The sequence below is a fragment of the Rhinatrema bivittatum genome, chromosome 3 (genome assembly GCF_901001135.1).
Source record: "Rhinatrema bivittatum chromosome 3, aRhiBiv1.1, whole genome shotgun sequence".
Lineage (NCBI taxonomy): Eukaryota > Metazoa > Chordata > Amphibia > Gymnophiona > Rhinatrematidae > Rhinatrema > Rhinatrema bivittatum.
In genome coordinates, this window is record NC_042617.1 from 465,882,284 (window position 1) to 465,906,595 (window position 24,312).

Below are 24,312 nucleotides of genomic sequence, written 5' to 3' on the forward strand. Positions count from 1 at the left end.
GAAGACAGACTACTTGCACTGTTGAGTGCTGCCATACATCTCGCCCCCTCTTGGACTAATCACAAACTGAGCAGACTCTACAGGGATAGTGTCCAATGTCTGATGGTCTTGTGATATTATTCATATTGGTAAAGCTGACTTTAACACCGTTTCTTTAATATTTTGACCCCCTTGAGTATACCACAACTAGTGAGTCCTTAAACTCTTCATGTAACACCATCACCTGCCAGCGCATTTCTTGTCACCACATCTCAAAAAGGATATAGCTGAACTGGAGAAAGTGCAGAGAGGAATAACCAGAATGGTAAGAGATATGGAACGGCTGCCCTATGAGGAAAGGCTAAAGAAGTCAGGGCTGTTCAGTTTGGAGAAGAGACAACTGAGGGGGGGGGGGGGGATATGATAGAAGTCTACAAAATAATGAAAGGACATGAACAAGTTAATGTAAATCAGTTATTTATTCTCTCATATAATAGAAGTTAGCAAGTAGCTCATTTAAAACAAATCAAAGAAAATTCGTTTTCATTCTGCTCATAGTTAAGCTCTGGAATTCCTTGCCAGATGATGTGGTTACAGCAGTTAGTGTAACTGGGTTAAAAAAGATTTGGATAAGTTCCCAGAGGAAAAATCCATAAACTATTATGGAAATTAATAAGCAATAGTAGCTTGTGATTTATCTAACGTTTAGCTACTTGCCAGGTGCTTGTGACTTGGATTGGCCAATATTGGAAACAGGATACTGGGCTTGATGGACTCTTAGTCTGACCTAGTATGGCATTTCTTATGTTCAATGTCTACGAATAGCTGGTAAATTGCTGATGATTTGTCCATATAATTCAAGACACAGATGTATCTTGATATATTAGATCGTTGTTTATAAGTCAACAAAAGTTCTTTATTGGCAAATAAAGCCCTCTTAAAGGCTGCTTTAACTGTAGACATCAGATACCTTCAGCAAAGAATCTGTTCGCCATACCCTGGGCTTGAATCTTAAATACTTCCAGATCTGAACAGAGCCTTTGAGCATGTAGAAATTGACTAGTTGGCAGACTTTTTCTTAACCTGTAAGGATTGTAACTCTTAAACCTTAATAAATTATTCCGGTTTGCAGATTTCTGATACAGCATGGTCCCGAGGCCTTACTGTTTCTTGACAGGGACGGTAGCTTTTAAGCAGGCATACATATACGTGTGTGCGTCGGTACGAGCCCAGAGACACGGCAATTTTATAACATACGTTCACATACCACATATGTTACATACACGTGCCTAGGCTATTTTATGTGTGCCCAATTTCGCAAGTGGATGCATACAGCCACATTAAAGGGGATGAGTTACACAAGTGAAATTTTATAACAAGTGCACGACCACACCATGACCAGTTTCATCAGTTCATCCGCCAATTCTCCCAGTCTAGAGCTAAATCCTCCATACCCCCATTGTTCTTTAGCCTCCACACCTCCATTTACCCCAGACCCCTTAAACCACTCAGGGATGCCTGTTTTTTTTTGTTTTGTTTACTTACATTCCCCAGCGGAAGTAAAGTTATGCAGCATTGAGCCTGGGTGCATGCTCAGGCATGTAAGTGCTTGCGCGCACTTCTCCTGGCCCCACCCTGTAATGCCCACACCATGCCCCTTTCTCTCCAATGCGAGATGTGCTCACATCAGCACATGCACGCACATCCATCCACTTTATAAAATCAAGTAGACACGTGCATGTTCTAGATGCGCGCTGATCTCCCGACTTTGGTGTTCGCATCTCTTTTGAAATGAACTTCTTAATGTATAAGAACGCTATCTCCTTTTGATGAAACATCATGGAAAACCTCAGATTCCAGTCCAAAGACTTTAACTATCCTACGAAAGTATGTAATAGAGAAGCTGAGGCATTCCAGATTAAAAAAAAAAATATATATATATATATATCTTCAATATACCTGCGCTAAGTCAAAATATAATCAAACCATTCTGAATTATACAGATATTCCTCAAAATTGTTAAATTTAAATTTGCAATATCAAGAGTCATAGTGGCCCCCATCGCTGTGCTGTGGATCTGAAGATAAAATTGCTGTTCAAAACAAAAATAATTCTGCCATAAAACTATCTTCACCAATTCCATTATAAACATACTAAGCACCTTATTTGATCTAGATATTAATGCTAATGTATCTGCTATTATCAATTATGCTTCCTACGGAATATTGGTATACAAAACCTCAGTGTTTAAAGTATTTATTTATTTTTTTTATTTTTAATTTTTATATACCGATGTTCCTGTAAAGAATACATATCGCACCGGTTTACAAGGAACTGAACAGTCGCCTCCAGGGCGGAAATACATTAAAACAGTCGCCTCAAGGCAGAATACATTAACACAAGTAACCAATATCACATATCAATATCACATCTGCAGTCACGCCTTGAAGTCCCCCCCCCCCCCCCCCCCCCCTAGATCCTTAACTTGTACACAGGATCTAACATTTGGCACAATGGGTTTCAAAACGTGATCCACAGAAATCAATAATAGTTCCAATGCCTAGCCTTTAGAGCAGAGCTTTCCAAACTTTTCATGTTGGTGACACACTTTTTAGACAAACATAATTTCACGACACGGTAATTCAGTCTACTAGTAAACCAGAGGTTAAAGGTTAAACGAACGAAACATATTTCGACAATTTATGTATGTTTCCTTAAATATATACATAAATAAAATGTTTCACGACACAACCTATCTCATGAAAACCTTAAATTTATATTAAAAATATATATTCCAAAATTCATGTTATTGTTATAATTTATGAGAAACAATAATAAAACAAATTGTCTGTCCCCCACACACTCATCTCTCTCCTCCCCCCAGCACATGTCTGGCCCCCACACACTCATATCTCTCCCCCTCAAGCACATGTCTGTCCCCCCAGCACGTTTGCCCCCCACTCACTCATCTCTCTCCCCCCAGCACATGTCTGGCCCCCACACTCATGTACCTCGTCTTTTTGATTGTTGCCAGTTAAGTGCTTCACTCCCTTCCATGATCACCAGACACTGCTGCTTGCAGTCAGTACTCCTCATGGCCAGGCCTCATCGGCAGCAGCAGCCAATGCAAGGATGGCTGGGCTCGTTCCACCCACCAAGCCCCCCAAAAAAACGCGATTGACAGCAAAAATCACCCAATAATAAGCAACCCATAAACTGAAAAAAAAAGTGAATCTCTAGGAAAAAAAAAGCCCAAACTCGCATCAGAGTTAACCGGGCTTGCGCGACACACCTGCACACTGCAGGCGACACACTAACGTGTCCCGACACACAGTTTGGAAAGCTCTGCTTTAGAGGATACAATTGGTCTACTTGGAGCTGATAATAAGGATTTATGGACTATACCATAGACCAAAAAGAAGAAATGAACTGGAAGAATGCAGGGTTTGATTTGCACTTTAAAAAAAGTGGTTAACTTCAGCATTTCATGCTGAAAAAAATACAAATGGAAAGCATAAAAAGTAACTTTAAAACTGTGAACTCTCTTTATTTGAGCACAAGTTACCCAAGTACAGAAAATATGATCACAAGGAGCAACATGCTATATAACTTCAGTTCCAACCTCAATGCATTTTCTATGACAACATTGCCAACTCTGCCCCTCCCCCATGCCCCCTAAAAGTATTCACCAATTTTCAAAACTGAACTGGTCCAATGTCTCAAACAAAGTCCCCCTCCCACCGCACACACACACACACACACACACACACACACACACACACAAATGATCTAGTTCAACACCAAGTTTTGTTGAACTAGATTCAACCATTTAAAAATTATAAGGAGGGGACATGTACGTAAAGACAAAAACCACAATGCAAAAAGACATCAGCATGATCTGATAAACCTATTTTCATATCAAACCGATATGAAGCTATTGACTGAAACAAAATGAGATCAGGAGTGTCATGATAAACCCCTGTAAGGAAGAGTCAGATTGTGGTGAAATCCCTGAGCTGCACAAGTTCAAAGTCTCCTTTCTACCACTATGTGATCTAGTTTCAAACAGCCGCTGAGTAGCCAACATAACCAGTTAATTTAAACCAAATATCTTTACGTGAATTTTTAGCTAAACCTGACCTGCTTGGTTATCATCTTAAAAATCTCTTAAATCTAGCCAGTCAAAATTTCTCAGCAGCTGTTTGAAAATAAACCTTACACTGGTAGACTCTTTTTTTTTTTTTTTTTGTAATGGTTTTGACAGCAGGGGGAGGCCAGGAGGGAAGGGAGATTGTGGTGGGGACACTTTTTATAAATGGTTTTACCGTCAGGAAAGGAAGGAACAGCAGTATGGACTGTTCTTTTAAATATATTATAGTAAGATAAGAGGGAGGGCAGCTGGGACTTTTCTATTAATTAGTCAGATGTGAAAGTGGCTGACCAAATTTAGACCTGCTATTGATAATGTTCTTAAAAATCCCACAAACAAGCTGTCGATGGCACCTTTTAATTGGGCAAAGTAAATACATCTGTGACAAAAGTTTTGAGAACTGTGGTCCTCTTATCAGGTTTTTGAAACTGATTCAAAGTTATTTTTGTCAGAACAGATATCCCGCAGAAAGGATTTTTGACATTTGAAAAATAACTCTTCTGTTTTTATAATGCTTTGATATTCTATAACGCAGATTCCATCAGAGAGAAAGATCCAGTAAAATAGTTGTCAGGGAAAACAAGTTTGACTGGTTACTTTTGCCACGTAGATCTTCTTTATGCATGAGGTGCAGTGCGTGCTGAGTGTAAAAAGTGAAATCATTCAAAAAATGTTTCCAGCTGGGATTGGCTCCTGCCACTCTGAAATACCTAAGTTTGACTTCCTAGCTCTGTTCTTCGGCTTCCTGGGTCAGCCAAGGCTGGAGATGCTGGGGAGGCAGCATTCACAGCCCCTTGGGGAGGAATTCCCAGTAATATGGCAATGCTTAGTGGCCAGATTTAGGGCCCAGAGTTGCAGAGTTCCAGATGAAGCTGTGGTACTTGGCCCTCAGCTGAGAGCTATCGCTGCGATAACTGGGCTAAGTGAGTTGGGATTGTGATATGAATTAGAAGAAAAAATCTCCAAGTAGTTGCAAATGAAGGTTTGTGGAGAAGCCCAACAGAGGCTTGTTGCAACTGAGCTAGATGTCAAAGGAGCAGGAAGAAACTGCCAGGCCCCCAAAAATGTTAATTACCTACTGGTAGGTTCAAACCCAAATTATACTGTCTTATGCTCTAATTTCTCTATAGTTTTTGTAGATGGCAATTATATGCCCAGAAACCTTTAGTTTTTAGGAAATCTCACTTGTCATATAAGATTCAAAATTCCTTAAAATTCATGGATATGTTCCTTTGCTGATCCTTACAGAAGTTTGCCTTGGAGACACTGGAATGGCCTCAACACTATTCCTGTGAGAAAGTGCTGGTCCTGCTGACACACCATGACATGTGCGAGAGGAAGTCTGGTCGAATAGATGCGAGGCAACTGCAGGCACTTCGGTAACATGACATCTGTCTTGTCCTCCCTTCCAGTGGATATGTGCTTTCTACTATTTTTTTACCAACTCCATATCTGTTTTCTGAAGCCGTGCGGAATAGGCTTTTACCATCAACCCTACAGAAAAGTGGATGTTTTAGTCAGAGTTTTCCAGCATTAAATATGTGATTGTACATTTTATAGTCCTCAGCTTTTAATATAGAGTGATAGTTTGGGATTGTGTGTTTTTGGGGGGTGAGGGGGTAGAGAGAGGGATTTACTTTGCTGAAATTTTTATCAAGGTTGATAGGCGCTTTACATTCTTTTTGTGGGTAATGGCAATGGTGTTGGCCCCTTTGTTAATGTGATCAGCAGCACGACACGTTCTTAGGAGGCAATGCACTTCTTCTCAGGTCTACTGCCTCAGGAAAGTCCTAGAACAGTTAGACTATCGTTGGAAAGCTGGACATTCTGAGTTCAATATTTAAAAAGATGAAAAATGGATAACGTATTCAGATAAGTTCTCAAGAATATTCAGCGGGATAAATATCCCGCTGAATATCCCCAAATAAAGTTTTCCATCTACCTTTAACCAGATAGTTTTTAAACCTATCCAGCTGTCGTTGAATATTCCCAGTTAAGTTGAAATTCGTTATCCGACAATGTTTTGCTGGGCATTTTAGGTTTAATCGACGATACTCAAAAGAATATAGCCAGTTAAGTGGGAATCTCTTCTTTAAAAAAATTGTACCTCTGTTCTGATGATCTTGTTCTCTTCCTCTCCTCCTAATTTCATAAAAATAGGCCCTGCTGGCTCAAGTTCCCACTCTCCTAAACTCTTCCAAGCAAACTTAAAAATATGTCTGGGTCTACTTGCCAGTACCACAAACCCCTCACCACTTGCTCCCTCCTCAGTTTGCCAAAATAAAATTGCAATGGCTTCCTCCTCTCCTAACCCTCCCTATCCCACCTGGAACTTTTCCAAACCCCTTTCTGCCGCCGGCATCGCAGTATGTTCGTAGTGCTCCCTTCAGCTTCCATTTTTGCTCTGACAGCAACCCTGGATGTGTAAGCTACCAGCAGAGCTATCAGAGTAGTATTGTGACAAGTTAACAGGTAAACTGCACAAAGCAGCAGTTATTACCCTTATCAGAAGGCAAGGGTTAACCTGCACAGAACAGCAGTTACTACCCTAAACTATTTGCTGGGCAGACTGAATGGACCACGTGGGTCTTTTTCTGGCATCATTTACTATGTTACTATGTTTCAGACCCCCCTCTCCTTCACCAACTTTATAAAGAGAATGGCAGAGGCCATTCCATTTGATTTGCAGAAGGAGGAAGAGTCCAGTCACAATGCTTGACATCCTCCAGTTCATGGATCCCTCCAAGTATATTGTGATAGTGCTTGTCTACGAGATTCTTCAGGAGATGTAGTTGAGAATGTAGGAGAACCTCCTCTCTGTATGGCTAATAAATAAAAAGGATGCAATATATCATGTCTAAAAGACTCCAAAATTAAAAAAGCAGCAACTGCCTTGTCAGTGGGTTATGGTCGAATCTGCTTTCAAACAAGGCCAGAAGATCTAGAACCTGCTCCTTGGTGCCCCTGAGGAAGAATTCCTGTACCTTTGATTTTATTGAGAGAAGGGTTTACAAGAGAGCTACAGTTGTGCTCATAAGTTTTACATACTCCTGGAAGAATTTGTAAGATGAATAGTATTTTAAGAAAACATGAGTGACCAGACAAAACACGTCTGTTATTTTAATGTGTTTCAAATTAAAATTATTATGCAACACAGAATAGCACAATCATTAAACAAACCATAACAATAAGCGAAATAATAAAATGGTCCTGTTAAAAAGTATATTTACCCTTAAAAGTGAATTTTAAAAGCCTGACGCATGCCAAAACCGGGAGATACGTGCAGACGTTGAGCTGGCGCACACCACATGGATTTTAAAAGGTGCCTGTATACGCGCACAAGATTTTTTTTTTACTGAAAAGGAGTGGGGCATGGGATTTCCAGGATTATGAATGAAACCAGCACGTAAATACTTACGCGCACAAGTGCGCATTGGAGTCTCCTTCCGCGTAACTTTACTTCTGCTATGGATGCTGCATAAGTCCTAAAAAAAAATAACAAAAAAAAAAACTATGCTAGTTTGTGGGGTTTTAATGATCGTGGCTAACAAGGTAAAAGGGAGGCTAATTAACTGGGAGGGTTAGGAAGTCCGATCCTTTACCTGGTTGAACTGGGAACGAAGTGGGGAAACTGATAATTGCATCAGTGCACATATCTATCAAAATCCCTTCACTTATATGGTAGAGGAGGCATTTGCGCGCACATGTGCGCATCCGTATAAAATTGTGCACACATACATACGTTCAGCCTATTTTATACCATGCGCTTATATACATACGTATGTTATAAAATGGCTGCAACCTGTGGCGAAAGACAGCATATGTGCGCCCATGCGCCGGTAATCAAAGTTATCTTAGTTCTTAATATCATGTATTGACCCCTTTTGCATCAATGACAGCTTGTGGTCTTTTGTGATAGTTGTGAATAAGGCCCTTTATTTTCTCATATTGTAATCTGCCCATCCCTCTTGGCAAAAAGCCTCCAGATCCTGTAAATTCTTTGGTTGTCTAGCATAAACTGCATGTTTGAGCTCTCCCCAAAGTGGCTCAATGATGTGATGGTCACTCCAGAACCTTCACTTTCTTCTGCTACAGCCACTGAAGGGTCGACTTGGCCTTATGTTTTGAATCATTGTCATGTTGGTAAGTCCAAGTTCGCCCCATGCGCCACTTCCTGGCTAATGAATGCAAATTCTCCCCCACTATTTTCTGATAAGATGCTGAATTCATCCTGCCATCAATTTTGACTAAATTCCCTGTGCCGCAGTAGCTCACACACTTTGAAAACAGTAGACATCCTCCTCCATGCTTCACAGTAGGGCTGGTGTGCTTCCCATCATAGCTTTTATGGTTGTGACCATAAAGTTCAATTTTGGTCTCCTTACTCCAGATTATTTTGTTCCAGAAGTTTTGAGGCTTCTCTAGGTGCTGTTTGGCTTATAACATGGCTCTTTTGTGGTATTGGTGTAGCAATGACTTTTTTCTGGCACTATTGTTGTTCAAGTTTCTCCTTATTGTGCACGCTGAAACACCCATACCACTTTGTTTTATGAAATGTTATTGTTACTTTTACGAGGCTGATCGGTAATTTTACGCCTTTCAGTTATGTTTTAGTTTTATATTAAGCTGATTTTACTATGTTTGATGTATATTATTTACTGTTGTGAACTGTTACGATGGATCCCAAGTGACGGTATACAAAATCCAATAAATAATAAATAGAGAAGCCTGTATTTCAGTAAAAGTTGCTTGTGGGGTTTTTTTTTTTTGTATCCCAACAAATTTTCCTGGCGGTTGTGTCAGAAATCTTTCTTGGTCTTTCTTGGTATTAACAAAACTCATAATTTTCCATTTTTTGTTCAGAGTTTGAATTAGCATTTTCAAATCTTTGGATATCTTTTTATATCCTTTTCCTGATTTATAAAGTTGAACTACTTTTGCTTGCAGATCCTTTGACAGTTCTTTTGCTTTCCCCATGCTTCAGTAATCAAAGCCAGTGCAGCCCTGGATGAAATACACAAGGGTTTCTCAAGAGCTAAGAAACTCATTGAATATTTATTCACAGAGACTAAATACAATCAAAATGTTATGGTTTGTGGACCCTTGGGCCGGCCTGCGGAAAATGAAGAAGTGCTGAGGAGAATTCCGCAGAAGATGTAGTGGCCAGGAGGTGGAACGGAGCCAGGAGACCAACCAGGAGCTTCACCACTGGAAGCTCCAGGTCCCCCCGGGAGGAGCCCATAAGGACCCGAGCCTCTTGGACTTTGCAGTCTCCCGGAGAGAAAATTCCAAGATGAAATCCAGATGTCGCAGAGGAGGCAGAGAAGCAGGATGTTAGGATGGTCCGAAGGTCAGGGCTGGCAGCAGATGGGAACTCCAAAAGACGTACCAAAGTCAGGAGCCAGGAAGACAGGCTGAAGATCAGGACAAGGCTAGATCTGGAACATGAACAAAGACTGGAACTACAACTTGAAGACTCCAGGGAACAAACCTCGTTGCAAGGCGATGTTCTGAGGCAGGAGCTGGGTTTAAATACCCTGCCGGCATCTGACATCATCCTGGGGGCCGGCCGAAGTTTCCCGCCAAGGTCCCTTTAAATTTGCCTCTCGCGCGCGTGCCTAAGGGGTGGGCCTATCGAGAGGAGCTCTGTGGTGTCTCCCTCGTGGGGATGCCGCCGCGGAGAAGGCCAGTCAAGGCCCGGAGCGCGTCGGGGAATGCTGTGGCCTGCTGGGCGGCCCGAAGGAAGTAAGGGCCCGGTCGCGGGACCCGCGACTGGGATCGCAACAGTACCCTCCCCCCCTTACGTTCCCTCCTCGAAGGTCCAGGTTTACTAGGATGATCCAGATGAAACTGGTGCAGGAGTGATTTGTCCAATATGTTGCTGGCTGGTTCCCATGTATTGTCCTCAGGACCACATCCCTCCCAAGAGAGCAAATACTCCCACCTGCGGTGATGGAAGCGTACATCCAGTACCTCACGCACTTGATAAATGGTCTCCGCTGCTGCAGGTATCTCAAGTGATTCAGGTGTCTTTCGATGAAACTTGGAAAGGATCACGGGCTTGAGTAGAGAGACGTGGAACACGTTGTGGATTCTCAATGTATTGGGAACACGTAAGCAATAGGACACTGCACCCACTCTCTCAGCAACTCTGAATGGCCCAAAGAACGTAAGTACCAGGCGATGAGAAGGTAGACGAAGGTGAATGTTCTTAGTGCTTAGCCAAGCCTGGTCTCCTGGCAGAAATACCGGGGCCGGGCGGCGGTGTCGATCGGCAAATCTTTTGGCAGTAGCAGCCATGTGCTGTAGTTTCACTTGAATTGAGTTCTAAAGGGCATGAAGCTGTTGAGATGACATCTGGGCTGCTGGAGATGGTACCACTAATGGGAGTGGTAAAGGTAATTTGGGTTGCTTCCCATATACCAGCTGGAAGGGAGTTCTCCCTGTGGATGAATGGGTGTGATTGTAAGAGAATTTGGCCCAGGATAACAGGGACACCCAATTGTCTTGTTTCTCTGCTATGAAGGCTCGAAGGAAAGTCTTTAAGGAACAATTAGTACGCTCTGCTTGTCCATTACTCTGGGGATGGAATGCGGAGGTGAGATCCAACTGGATCCCAAATTTTTTGCACAGAGCTCTCCAGTATCTAGCTGTAAACTGTGGACCTCTGTCAGAAACGCTATGAAGAGGCAATCCATGAGCTCAGAAGATGTGCTGCGTAAAGAGTTGGGCCAACTCCGGCGCAGAAGGAAGCTTGGATAGTTGTACAAATTGGGGCATCTTGGAAAATCGGTCCACTGTGACCCAAATGACTGTTTTCCCTTCAGAAAGCGGAAGATCAACTACGAAATCTGTGGATAAGTGTGTCCATGGTTCCACTGGCAGAGGTTGTAGAAGTCCCCAAGGATGACCTGGTATAAGGGCTTTTGCTTGGCACAGGAGCTTACATTTATTTATTTATTTAGAACTTTTCTATACCGATTTTCCAGTAACAGAATTACTGATCAATTCGGTTTACATTTTGAACAATAACAACAGTGACAAGTAAATGTCTTACAAGGAACAGGAAGAAAATAACTTGGAAATAAATAAGTGGGTTGATAACATAAAAAGTACTATATACAAAGCCTAAAGGTGGGTAGAGGCACTACATATGTTCATTACATATGTTCAGACGTCTTGTCCCATGCGAGACCACCAATAATACCGGGAAAGGAGTTCCAAAGTTCTTACTCTACCAGGATGTCTGGCTGTGAGAGAGTCATGTGCCCATGAAAGAACTTTTCTTCTCCAATGTCTTGGAACTACAGTCTTGCCTTCTGGGGCTACGTCTGTACTTGCCACACTGACCCTTACTGGGTCTAGGACAGTGGTTCTCAACCTTTTTTCTGTCGGGACACACCTGACAGATGGTTCTCACATGCGTGACAAACTGACCCATGATCGTCACGGGGCTAGATGTAAAAGTACAGTTTGCATCCAAGGGAACCCCCCTGACCCACAATAATGGATGTAAAGCAAAATTATGACATTCCCCATACAACTCACCCTACAAAAAAGATGTTCTGGTGTCATCGCAGTAACAGCAACTCAAACTCCTTCTACTTCCAGGTTCAATAGCCCTACTTATGAAAAGACAGCAGTTTACCACCAATGCATGTCCTCTTGAGAAAACACAACAAATAAGAATGATAAAACGCTTACATGCTAGTAAAATATCTCATCTCGGTAACAGACACAGAACCGACCTAACATACTCCCAGGATCTGTAGTAATGCACATAAACTAATCCGCACACAGTTACACCTGTATTATGGAATACACTCAAACAGGAGCAACCCTATCTATGAAAAGGCAACACTACAAATATTAAATCAGGCCCTAAAAACCAATACACCTCTTATTAGGAAAACAGAACTAGCAAGCAGCTATAGATCCCCAGACAGAAATAATTGTAAAACTATACTAATAAGCAGAATAAATGTTACAAAACAGCTATGAACAGAATAACATCCAACAATTAAAAACTCATAAAAACTATTAAAAATTCTCCAAACACCAATAAAATATTTCAAAAAAAAGCAGACACATTAAATAATTAAAATGGCAGTCAATCAAGAAAAATAAACTTAAAAAGCCACCTTTACTTACCCCCTCCAGCAGCTCTCCTACTCCTCTTCCATGCAGGCCGTAGCACACAGCAGAAGCAGCAGTAGAGGCTAAGCTCTATACTCATGGTCCTCTTCCTTAATGCCCATGTCTCTCACACACACACACCATACCAGTCATGCCCCCATGACCAGTTTCTGTCTCTCACACACCAATCATCTCCCAAACAGTCTTTGACACACACACACCAGTCACCTTCCTGAACAGTTTCTCTCATGCCATACACACACACACACAGGGTTCCCACTCCTGAGTTCTACTTACATATACGGGCTTCTCACTCTCATAATCACTTTCTCTGTCTCACACACACACTCACCAGTCTCTCACTCCCATGCTTGTTCTCTCCACATGCACAGGCTTCTCATTCCCATAATCACTTTCTTTCTCTCACAGTCACACACAAACACACACCAGTCACCTGATCTCTCTCATGCATACACACACACACAGGCTTCCCATTTCCATGTTCTGTCTTACATATACAGGCTTCTCCCTCCCATGCTGTGTCTCTCACACACCCAGGTTTCTCACTCCCATGCTCACTCTCTTCACATGCACAGGCTTCTCATTCCCATAATCACTTACTCTCTGTTACACACACATATACACACACACACACCAGTCTCTCTCTCATTTCCATGCTCGCTCTCCACTGCACAGGCTTCTCATTCCCTGAATCACATTCTTTCTCTCACATTCACACACACCAGTCTTTCTCTCACACACACAGTCACCTTACCAACCAGTCTCTCTCTCTCATGCATGCACACACACACAGGCTTCCCACTCCCATGCTCTCTCTCACATAATCAGGCTTCTCACTCCCATGCTTTTTCACACACACCCCCGCAACACCAGGCTTCTTACTCCCATGCTTTCTCACACTCTCACATACACATCAGTCATCTCCTTGAGTAGTCACTTTCATTGTCTCTCACATATACACACACATCAGCTCTCTAACCAGTTTCTCTCAATCACACACATGCTCTCAATCAAATACATTCTCTCACTTACACATAGGCTCTCAATCAAATACATTCTCTCACTTACACACAAGCTGGCTGGCTGCTTCTCTCTCTTTCTCTCATTCACTTCCTCCCCCCCCCCCCCCCCCCGCCAAATGGTAGCTGCAGCCTCCTCCTCCAGCCCCCGCAGGCCAAGAAAGAAGAATCCCATCGGCCGCAGGAGGCTCATGCTGTTGTCTCCTTTCCGGCTGCTTCAATTGCTCGGGGGCCGATGCTGCAGCTGCCACTGCTACTTTATCACGCGGCACGGTTCTTTCTCCTTCCCGCGCACCGCATATCACTTCCTGTTCCGGGTCACGGGGGGGTGGGGGGGCGCGGGAAGAAGAAAATGCCAGCCGTGGGTGCCACAGCTTCTTCTAGCACCGCTGCCGTTCCCACTGGGCTTGAACGTGCTGATATCCCGGCGGCAAAGGCAGCAGGGAAGAAAGAGCAGCGGGAGAGACCGGGAGCACGCAACACACCAGCCAGTGCTTGGCGACACACTAGTGTGTCGCGACACACCGGTTGAGAATCACTGGTTTAGGATGTACTAAGGTGGGTTACCCAATTCTTCGAGTTCTGTGGTACGGGATAATTCATCGGCCCGTATAGTCTTGGTTGCAGGCCTATAGCGAAGGGAGAAGTCAAAGCAGCTGAAGAATAGTGACCAGCGGGCTTGCCTGGAGTTCAGACGCTGAGCTCGGCATAAGAATTCCAAATTCTTGTGATCTGTATATACTACAATGGGGTGTTGAGCCCCCTCCAACCACTGCCGCCACTCTTCAAATGCCGACATGGTGGCTCTGAGTTCCTTGTCCCCAATACCATAGTTCCTTTCTGCTGCAGAAAACCTTCGAGAGAAGTAAGAGCAAGGAAGTAACTTCCCTTTGCTAAAAACTTGGCTGAGAACTGCGCCCATTGCAATATTGGAAGCATCCACTTCCACAACGAAAAGTCACTGGGGATCTGGGTGATGTAGACAAGTGTCCAATAAAAAGGCCTCTTTCAAATCTTCGCATGCATGGCATGCCGCCAGGGGCCATTTCTTGGCATCAGCCCCCTTCTTAGTAAGCTCTGTGAGGGGTGCAACTCTTAGGGAGTAGTGAGGTATAAACCTCCTATAAAAGTTTGCAAAACCCAGAAAGCATTGGAGGGCTTTTATTCTTACAGGCCGGGGCCATTCCTTGATGGCAGGCACCTTGTCTGAATCCATATTGAACCCAGTGGATGAAACAGTGTAGCCCAAGAAGGGGAGTGACTCCTGCTCAAACAAGCATTTTTCCAGTTTTGCAAAGAGATGATTGTTTCCTAGGATCTGTAAGACCTGTCTCACGTGCTGACGGTGAGTAGTCACATCTTTGGAATAAATCAAGACATCATCTATATAAACAATAACAGACGAAAGTAGCATCTCCCGAAGTACCTTGTTCATCAAGTTTTGGAAGACCGCTGGAGCATTACATAGCCCGAAGGGCATAACAAGGTACTCAAATGTCCGTCCTGGGTATTGAAGGCCGTCTTCCATTCGTTCACGGGGCGGATTAGGACACAGTTATAAGCTCCACGGAGACCGAGCTTAGTAAATACCTTAGCCCCTGCAATCTGTCGAGTAGTTCAGGAATGCGGGGTAACAGATACCAATCCAGTCGTGTGATAGCATTTAGTCCTCTATAGTCAATGCAGAGCCTGAGGGACCCGTCCTTCTTCCCTACAAAGAAGAAGCCCTCTCCAGCTGGAGACTTGAAGGGACGGATGAATCTGCGGGCTAGGTTTTCTGTGATGTATTTTGACATAGCTTGTGTTTCCGGGAGGGACAACGGATAAACTCGCCCTCTGGGCGGTGCCAGGCAGTAAATCAATAGCACAGTCGAACGGACGATGCTGTGGTAGAAGCTCCGCCTTTTCTTTGGAAAATACATTTGTAAAATCAGCATATTGGGAAGGTAGTGCTAGCGAAGTGGTCATCAATGCAATACCGGGCCGAGACAACATCGGCAGGCAGGTTGAGAAACAATTCGATCTCCAGGCTGCTACTTGTAGGGTATGTCAATGGATAACAGGGGAGTGTCTCTGGAGCCAGGGTAACCCCAACATGATGGGGTGGACTGCTTTTTCTAAGACCAAGAAAGCTATCTTGACTGTGTGAAGGACTCCAGTTCGGAGGGTTACTGGTGTGGTAGAGGCAGAGACACACCCAGGAAGCAGTGTGCCACGAATGGAAGTAATCCGCAGTGGTGGGTCACGAGGATGAACCAGAATCTGGAGGAGTTGTACCAAATCATACAGGATAAATTTCCCTCCTGCCCCTGAGTCGATAAATGCAAGTGTAGAGAAGGTCCCTCCGGGATACTCAAGGGTTACTGGGACTGTACATTGAGAAGCAGGATTGATGCAGCCTAGGGACAGCTCCTCTGTGATGCCTAGGCTTTGGCGTTTTCCAAACGCTCTTTACACTGGGCCAGGAAGTGGCTCTTGCCGCCGCAATACAGGCATAGGCCCAGTGTTCGTCGTCTTCTCACCTCTGTAGTCAGAGAGCTTCGTCCCAGCTCCATGGGTTCTTCTGCATGTGGGTCTGTATGGGAGTTCGACTGAGGTTGAGGAGACATCAGAGGCCTGGAGAAAAGCCAGGGCCAGAGAGACATATCTCCGAGGCGGACGAACCTCACAAGCCCTCTGTTGAAGCCAGCAGTCTATTCTACCCGCCAGATCGATCAGGTTGTTGAGATCATCTGGAAGGTCTCTGGCTGCTAGTTTGTCCTTTATGCGAACAGATAGTCCTTCCAGGAAAATGCCATGCAAGCTCTCACCAACCCAACTCTGTGGCCAGAGTGCGGAAGTCGATTGCGTAATCTGCCAGTGACTGAGACCCCTGGCGCAGCTGTAAAGGTTCCGTGGTTGCAGTGGAGTGACGTGCTGGCTCATCAAACATCTATTTGAAGTTGAGCACAAATTGCTGGAGGTTACTCAACATGGAATCATTGTGCTCCCACAAAGGCGAAGCCCAGGCCAGGGCCCTCCCATCCAGTAATGACAGGATGTAAGCGACTTTCACTGAATCAGACTGAAACTGACTCGGCTGAAGAGAGAACCGTATATAGCATTGGTTTAGGAACCCCCGGCAGTGCTTGGCCTCACCAGCGTAATGAAGAGGAGCCGGCAACTGTGTGGAAGCCGCTGGCCCAGGAACTGGAACCAGAAGGTGAACCGGGATTCCAAGCGATTAGCCAATCACTCGACGGTGGCTGCCAGGGCGTCCAGACAGTGCTGCTGCTGTAGTCATTGTGCCATTCCCGGAATGGCCTGTAGTCCAGAAATATCTGCCGGGTCCATGGCCTTGCAAACTGTTATGGTTTGTGGACCCTTGGGCCAACCTATGGAAGATGAAGAAGTGCTGAGGAGTATTCTGCAGAAGATGTAGTGGCCGGGAGGCAGAATGGAGCCAGGAGACCAACCAGGAGCTTCACCACTGGAAGCTCGAGGTCCGTGTCCCGTCCCCCCCGCCCCCCGGGAGGAACCCTTGGACTTAGGTGCGGTCTCCCAGAGAGGAAAGTCCAAGGTGAAATTCAGATGTCGCAGAGGAGGCAGAGAAGCAGGACGTTAGGACGGTCCAAAGGTCAGGGCTGGCAGCAGACGGGAACTCCAAAAAGACATACCGAAGTCAGGAACCAGGAAGACAGGCCGAAGGATCAGGACGAAGCTGGATCTGGAACAGGAACAAAGGCTGGAACTGCAACTTGAAGACTCCAGGGAGCGAACCTCGTTGCAAGGTGATGTTCTGAGGCAGGAGCTGGGTTTAAATACCCTGCCGGCGTCTGACGTCATCCCGGGGGCCAGCCGAAGTTTCCCGCCAAGGTCCCTTTAAATTTGCCTCTCTCTTACGCGTGCGCCTAAGGGGCGGGCCTATTGAGAGGAGCTCGGCGGCGTCTCCCTTGTGGGGACGCCGCCGTGGAGAAGGCCAGTCAAAGCCCGGAGCATGTCGTGGAATGCTGTGGCCTGCTGGACGGCCCGAAGGAGGTAAGGGCCCGGTCGCAGGACCAGTGACCAGGATCGCAACACAAACAAGGCACAAGTGTGGATTCTTACCCTTTCTTGCCATTTCAACCTACGTGTGTCAATTTGGGTGTTTGTAAATTTTTGAACAGGACCATGTTAATATTTACCTTATTTTTATTTGTAGTTTTTTATTTACTTGTAGGTTTTTATATACCGTTGTTTGGTACTTGCCTTCACAATGGTTTAGAAGTATAACAATAAAACATAGGAAAGTTACAATCTGTAAGCCAAAAAGTTAACTCACTAATAATACAATTATTAATTGATATATCAAACTATAAATTAACAGATTAATATGGATATATAATGGAACATAAGATTAAATTAAACTAAATAAATGTGTTGCATACATAGTTAATTATTAGGAGTATGGAGATTCCAACCTTCATAAGTCATAGAAGTATTAAATCTTATTAGTAAATGGAATAGACAGTTATATGAAATGATGTGGTGAGTGTGGAAATGTAGCTTAGTCTATGCTGTCTCTGTATGCTTGCTCGAACAGCCAAGTTTTTAGGAGTTTTCTAAATATTTAAATTGCTCTGTTTCCTTAAATTTTATGGTAGAGCGTTCCACAGGCCTGGTCCCGCCAGTGAAATCGCTCTCTCCCATACTGAGGTAAGTCTGGTGACTGCGGGTATTGATAGTAATGCCTTATTTGCCGATCTTGTGTTGCGCTGTGGGGTATGTATTCAGATTACTGCATTTAGCCATTCAACTTCCTTTCCATATATTGTCTTGTGTAAGATGGAGAGTACTTTGAACTCAATCTGTTTGTCAATGGGTAACTAGTGAAGAGATTTTAAGACAGGTGTAATATGTTCTGTTTTTTTATGGCCAGTTAGAATTCTAGCTGCTGCATTCTGGAGTATTTGAAGCGGTCGTGTATTTGGTTATAGCAGCGAATTACAATAATCAAAGCTCTTAAAAATCAAGGATTGTAGTATGGTTCTAAAGTCATGTTGATTTAGGAGTGGTTTTAGGCGTTTAAGTATTAGTAGTTTGTTAAAACCTTCTTTTATCTTCATAGATATGTGTTTTTTTTAATTTAATTCTGGATCAATCCATATACCGAGATCTTTCACTTTTTCACTTAGCTTGATAATTGAATTGTCGATGTGCATAGTATTATTTGGATTGTTTGTTTGTTTATTGAGGTTTTTCTTTCAAGTAGGATGCATTCAGTCTTATCCGTGTTGAGAAAGAGTCTCATATGAGTTAGGAGTTGTTTTATGACATTGAGATACATGGCTGAAAGTTGTTGTTTCTAATGTGTCAGTGACCAGTTGGATGTCATCAGCATACATAAAGTAGGTAATGCTGAGACTAGAGCACAGTTGACATAATGGGAGGAGATAGATGTTAAAAAGTATTGCTGATAGTGATGTTGTCTCTGATTTGGAGTCATTAATATTTACCTGAAACAATCTATTGTGAAGAAATGAGGTGAACCAGTTCATTGTTGTACCAGTGATACCTATTTTAGATAATCTGCATATTACGCTTTTATGGTTGACCATGTCAAAGGCTGCGGAAAAATCAAGTAAGATAAGAAGATAAAGTTGACCCTTATCGAAACCCCTCATAATCGTGTCAGATAGGGCGAGAAGTAGGGTCTCCGTACTAAAGTGTTTTCAGAATCCGTATTGCGTTGGGTATAGAATATCATTCTTTTCTAAATGCTCGCTCAGTTGCTTAAGAACTGCCTTTTTGGCTAATTTAGCGAGAAAGGATAAATTGGAGATTGGTCGGTAATTATAGTTCAGCAGTATCTAGATTCTTTTTTTTTTTTTATAGTGGGTTTAATTATAGCCAATTTTAAACTGTCTGGTAGAGTTCCTTCATCTAAAGATTTATTGATGATATCTGTGATTACTGGAGTAATGATTTGTGATATTTCTTTTAAAGTGTGTATTGGGGTTTTGTCAAGTTTGTGGTTAGCAGGATTTAAAGACTTAATTAAGCCCTCAATTTCAATGTTCGAGACAGGGTCGAAGGTAGACCATGGTGTAACCTCTTTACTAACTAATTTAACATTTGCTGAGGGATTTTGTTTATGTTCTTGGTTATTTTATTAATTTTATTTTTGAAAATTTTAGCCAGGTCTTGACTCAGATTTTTATTTGTGTAGGTAGTTGTAGGGTTACTGTCAGAAATTAGTTTATTCACTATATTAAATAATGTTTTTGGATTGTGAGAACAATTTTGGATTTTTTTGCTATAGTATTCTCGTTTGGTTTTGTTTATCATATTTTTATAATATGCTAAGTAGATGCGATACTTAGCTAATGTTAATGGGCATTTCTTTTTGCGCCAGGCTTTTTCTTTTCTTCTTAAGATAAGTTTGGTATCTCTCAGTTGTTTATTGTACCATGGACTGGAGTTTTTTTCAAGTGTTATCAAGACATTTAGTTTGTTCTGGGTTAATAGTATTAGTGACTTCAGATGTAATTTGGATCAGGGATTGGGAGGCATTGTTAATATTTGAGAGGTCAATGTTAATTAGTTGCTTTTCGAGTTCTTGTTGTAATAAATATATTGGGAAATGTGGGCCTGTATTTAAAGATGGTAGTATTAGTATATTTTAACATATTTTTAGTATTAATTACAGTCTGGCAGCTTAGTAGGTAATGATTGGACCATGGAACTGGGGGAGCAAGGTACAAAAGAGTTGCTAAGAAAGTTATCTTTAGTAAAGACTAAGTCAAGTGTGTGGCCTGCTTTATGGGTTGGATTGTTTACGACTAATAGCTGAGTGCAGATAATGTATCTATGAGAGTTTGGCATGTGTGAGATAGGATCTCATCAGTATGAAGATTGAAGTCCCCGAGAATGATAGTGGGTTTCTTGTGATTGAGATTTGATATAAAGAATTCAATTAGAGGAGAAATATTTTCCAGGAGGACAGTACACTAGGCAGATCTGTAATTCGGGTGAGTTGAATATGGCTACTTCATATTGGTGTGGTAGTGTATGTGGAATTAATTTCATAGCAAATTTTTTTTTTTATTATTAACATTAATCCTCCTCAACATGTTACTCTGGGTAATGAGAAGAGATCATATAGATTATTGGATATTTGATTTGTTATTAAACCAGGTTTTGGTTACTGCAATAAAGTCTGGTTTTTGATCTTGTAGTATATCAGAGATCAGCATACATTTTTTTGTTAATGATTGGACGTTAATGAGTAGGAAAACAAGTAAGAACATTTTTTTAAAGGTGTCTTTGATTGGTAGGTAAACCAAATGTCTATGCCTATCTGGTTGGGGCTTGATGGCTGAGGAGGTAATCTTTAGCTGATTTGGGAGGGACATGTTGTATGACCCCTGTTGCATCCGAAACAAATGTCAGCCAGATAACTGTTCCCAAATCGGGAGTGTCTTCTAATGTGAGATATTTCTGCGAGGCCACCCGCCTAGCTCAGAAAGATGAACTGTCAGCTGCCCAGTACCAGGGCAGTTCGTACTCAGCAAGTGGAGTTGATACTGTTTGCACCACAGAGTAGGGTAAACTCACTATCTTTACCTGAAAAGTGTCGTTCCGTGCTGTTTTCTCAAGCCGTCGAAGCTCTGTTATATTCAGTGATTTTTATCAGGGTATTTGTGCACGAGCGACGACAATGAATTAGAGAGTCTGTTTCCACGATTATCTTTCAGCACCTCAGGGGCAGCACAACAAGGGGCAGGCCCCTTTGTCGCGCTCCTTTGGCACATGGCGCCTGCGGCCTTCGCCTGCCTTTGAAGGCTCCTTCCTGGCGCGATGATGATGCGGTTGATGGGCGTGCCTCTCGGTCGTGAGGCGGAGGGGTGCCAGTCGGATGGTGGTTGCTGGGGTGGGGTGATCAGCAAGCGGTCGTATTGGGCCCTTGACCCCGACAGGTCAGTGCCAGTCGTGCGGGCGTTTGATTCAGCCGGAGAAAGATGATTGTTATTGTTTGTTGATTGTGCTATTCTATGATGCATAATAGTTTTTATTTGAAACACATTAATAACAGATATGTTTTGTCTGATCACTCATATTTTCTTAAAATGCTACACATCTTACAAATTCTGCCAGGGGTATGAAAACTTATGAGCACAGCTTGGTTGCTTAATGCTCACTTTGCTTCTTACCAGCTTTTTATGAGCCAATATATGTGGAACATTCTGAAAGACATAAAGGGGCGGATTTTCAGCGCCCTGCTCGCCTAAATCCGCCCAAAACCGGGCGGATTTAGGCGAGCAGGGCCCTGCGCGCCGGTAAGCCTATTTTACATAGGCCTACCGGCGCGCGCAGACCCCGGGACTCGCGTACGTCCCGGGGTTTTCGGAGGGGGGCGTGTCGGGGGGCGGGCCCGGTCGACGCGGCGTTTCGGGGGCGTGTCGGCCGCGTTTTGGGGGCGGGTATGGGGCGTGGCTACGGCCCGGGGGCGTGGCCGCGCCCTCCGTACCCGCCCCCAGGTCGCGGCCCGGCGCGCAGCAGGCCCGCTGGCGCGCGGGGATTTACGTCTCCCTCCGGGAGGCGTAAATCCCCCGACAAAGGTAAGGGGGGGGTGTAGACAGGGCCGGGTGGGTGGGTTAGGTAGGGGAAGGGAGGGTAAGGTGAGGGGAGGGCAAAGGAAAGTTCCCTCCGAGGCCGCTCCGATTTCGGAGCGGCCTTGGAGGGAACGGGGGGAGGCAGCGCGGCTCGGCGCGCGCAGGCTATACAAAATCGATAGCCTTGCGCGCGCCGATCCAGGATTTTAGTGGATACGCGCGGCTCCACGCGTATCTACTAAAATCCAGCGTACTTTTGCTTGAGTCTGATGCGCAAGCAAAAGTAGGCTGTTCGCGCGCCTCTTAAAATCTACCCCACAGAGTTTATCAGAGCATCTTCCTCAGGAGCAGCATGATGCCCTGGAGTCACTAGTGGCCAAAGGGATGGAGTGTGGAAAACACATAGTCCAGTCTACTTTTTGTTTTTATTTGTAATGGATTTGTCTCTATAGTGGGTATTGGAGCCTGCAGGCTTGTTGGTCTCAGACCTAAGTCAGAATGTCCAAAAACAGGCTCGCCAATGTGCTTGTAATGGGGAGAATGTCTTTGGGGATAAAGTCAAAGAGGTGATGGGTCAAATGAAAGAACACTTTGCTCCCCTTCAGACCCTTTTTGCTGCAGTGTACACCCACCCTCCTTCTCTAGAAAGTGTTCAAGTATGGTACCAAAGAAACCTTTCTATCCATGAAGGCGACATTCTTCTCTGCCCTCTCATCACCATCAACAGCATGGTCCTTGCTCTCCCAGACAGCAGAACGTCCCAATGCCACAGTCGGTATACCAGCAAAAGCCTAGAATGGGATGTTCACTGGCTATACAGTGGAATAACATATGGTCCCCTAACACAAGACCAAATTTCACATGTCTTATGGGCTTGAAAAGGTTCAGTTATGCAGGAAAAGGGCATTGTTTCACAGTCATACTATTCCAACTGTTATAATGTGAACCGATGTGATGTACGCCAACGAATGTTGGTATATAAAAGCAAATAAATAATAAATACATTTTGCTGAAAGCCCATAAGAATTCCACTTAATTGGCTTATGTTTGGGTCTGGTGACTTGTTGAGGATTGTTACAAAGATCTATTTTTCTCCTTGGCGAATGGTTATTCCAGTTTTTAGTCCTTCCTCCAGTAAAGGTTTTGACAAGGAGTTAGCCCCTAATTCCTGCAAGTGCAGGTGGTAGTTATCTCCTGAAATAGGGGTCTAATTCAAGGGATCTCTGTGGCTTCCCACCTAGATGTATCTTGCTTCCTTTGTGAAATTAAACGTATTCATAGACAGTTTAGGGTTTTATTTCCCCAATTAGGTCTTAATCTGGTTCTTAGTGCAGTGTGTCTCAACCAGTGTGCCTTCAGACCTGATCAGGTGTACCACGGAAAAGTCATCCCATCTAATGCTCCTATCAAACGCCTGTGTACAGCACCCGGGCTCTTGAGCTTCCTCCTTTGACTCTTCCAGCCATTGTCTTATCCTCAGGCTGAGTGAATCAGGTAGAGTGTGCACTTCAGCCCTTGATATAACTCATTCTGAGTGTTGGGAACAGAAACAGTGGAACTATGGCAGCTACATTCAGCATGGCTGGGTTTTTGCCGGACGAATTATGATTAAAAACTCTCTCAAGGCCCTGAAGCAGACGGGGTACCGTCGAAATGCTGGCTGTGTCAGGCAAAGTGTAGCGAGTGGGTGACGTCACCGGCAAGTACGTGAACTCAGCGCTGCCGATTCTAAGTTGTTATAATACCTCGAGCCCGCTCATCTATTTCAAAAGAGAGAGAGAGAGAAAATAACAGGGTTTTTACAAGCTAGCACGCTCAAATATTTGGACATTAATTCACAATAAGAGCGTACCTAACATTGTAAATGCAAAAAGAAAATATAAAAAAAAGTTTAAAAAGTGGCATATTGCTTATTTCATTAAAATACAATTAAAATGGTGTAGCACACTTTCAGCGGTGGTGAGCTTAATCCACCTCTGCTTGTTGTACTGTACCAGACAAACTTTGACCAGCTTTAACATTTACATTTCCCTTAACCTTTTTGTGTGATTTTGGTTTGTAAGTTGGGGAGCTTTTTCAGAGGCTGGTTTTGTTATATAATAGCTACATTCTGCAGCCAAGGTAACTAACTGAGCCCAGCTGTCTGTAGCATGCTGACTTCTCCCACCTCCTGCACTTGTATATAGAGGGAATCAGCCCATTGTGATACTCGTGTATCTTTTCCCCCTCTGTCCATTTGTTTAATATCTGGGGGAGAGAGACACTGGGGCTTCTGGTGCTTCCCTAGCTATTCTGATGACCAGATGAGAACTCTCCATGTCTGCATTGCCTGCTCCATAGAGGTTTCTGTGCCACATAACATTTTTGTTATGTGGCACAGAATTAGCACTGAATTAGTACTCTGATGTCAGGGAGAAAAGTGCATCTTGGGATT

The 24,312-nt window shown here is 43.7% G+C and overlaps 1 protein-coding gene across 3 annotated transcripts in view; it reads left to right on the plus strand.

Annotated features, from left to right (window-relative positions):
- The window catches only part of GEN1 (GEN1 Holliday junction 5' flap endonuclease), a 129,585-nt gene that overhangs the window by 63,631 nt on the left and 41,642 nt on the right, over positions 1–24,312 (plus strand). For 2 of the 3 annotated variants that reach the window (XM_029595952.1, XM_029595953.1), the window contains one exon: positions 5,378–5,508. In XM_029595952.1, the coding sequence (XP_029451812.1) occupies positions 5,378–5,508 (131 nt within the window). Of the gene's footprint in view, positions 1–5,377; positions 5,509–17,927; positions 17,980–24,312 lie in introns of all 3 variants that reach the window. The other variant, XM_029595954.1, reaches the window with a different exon arrangement.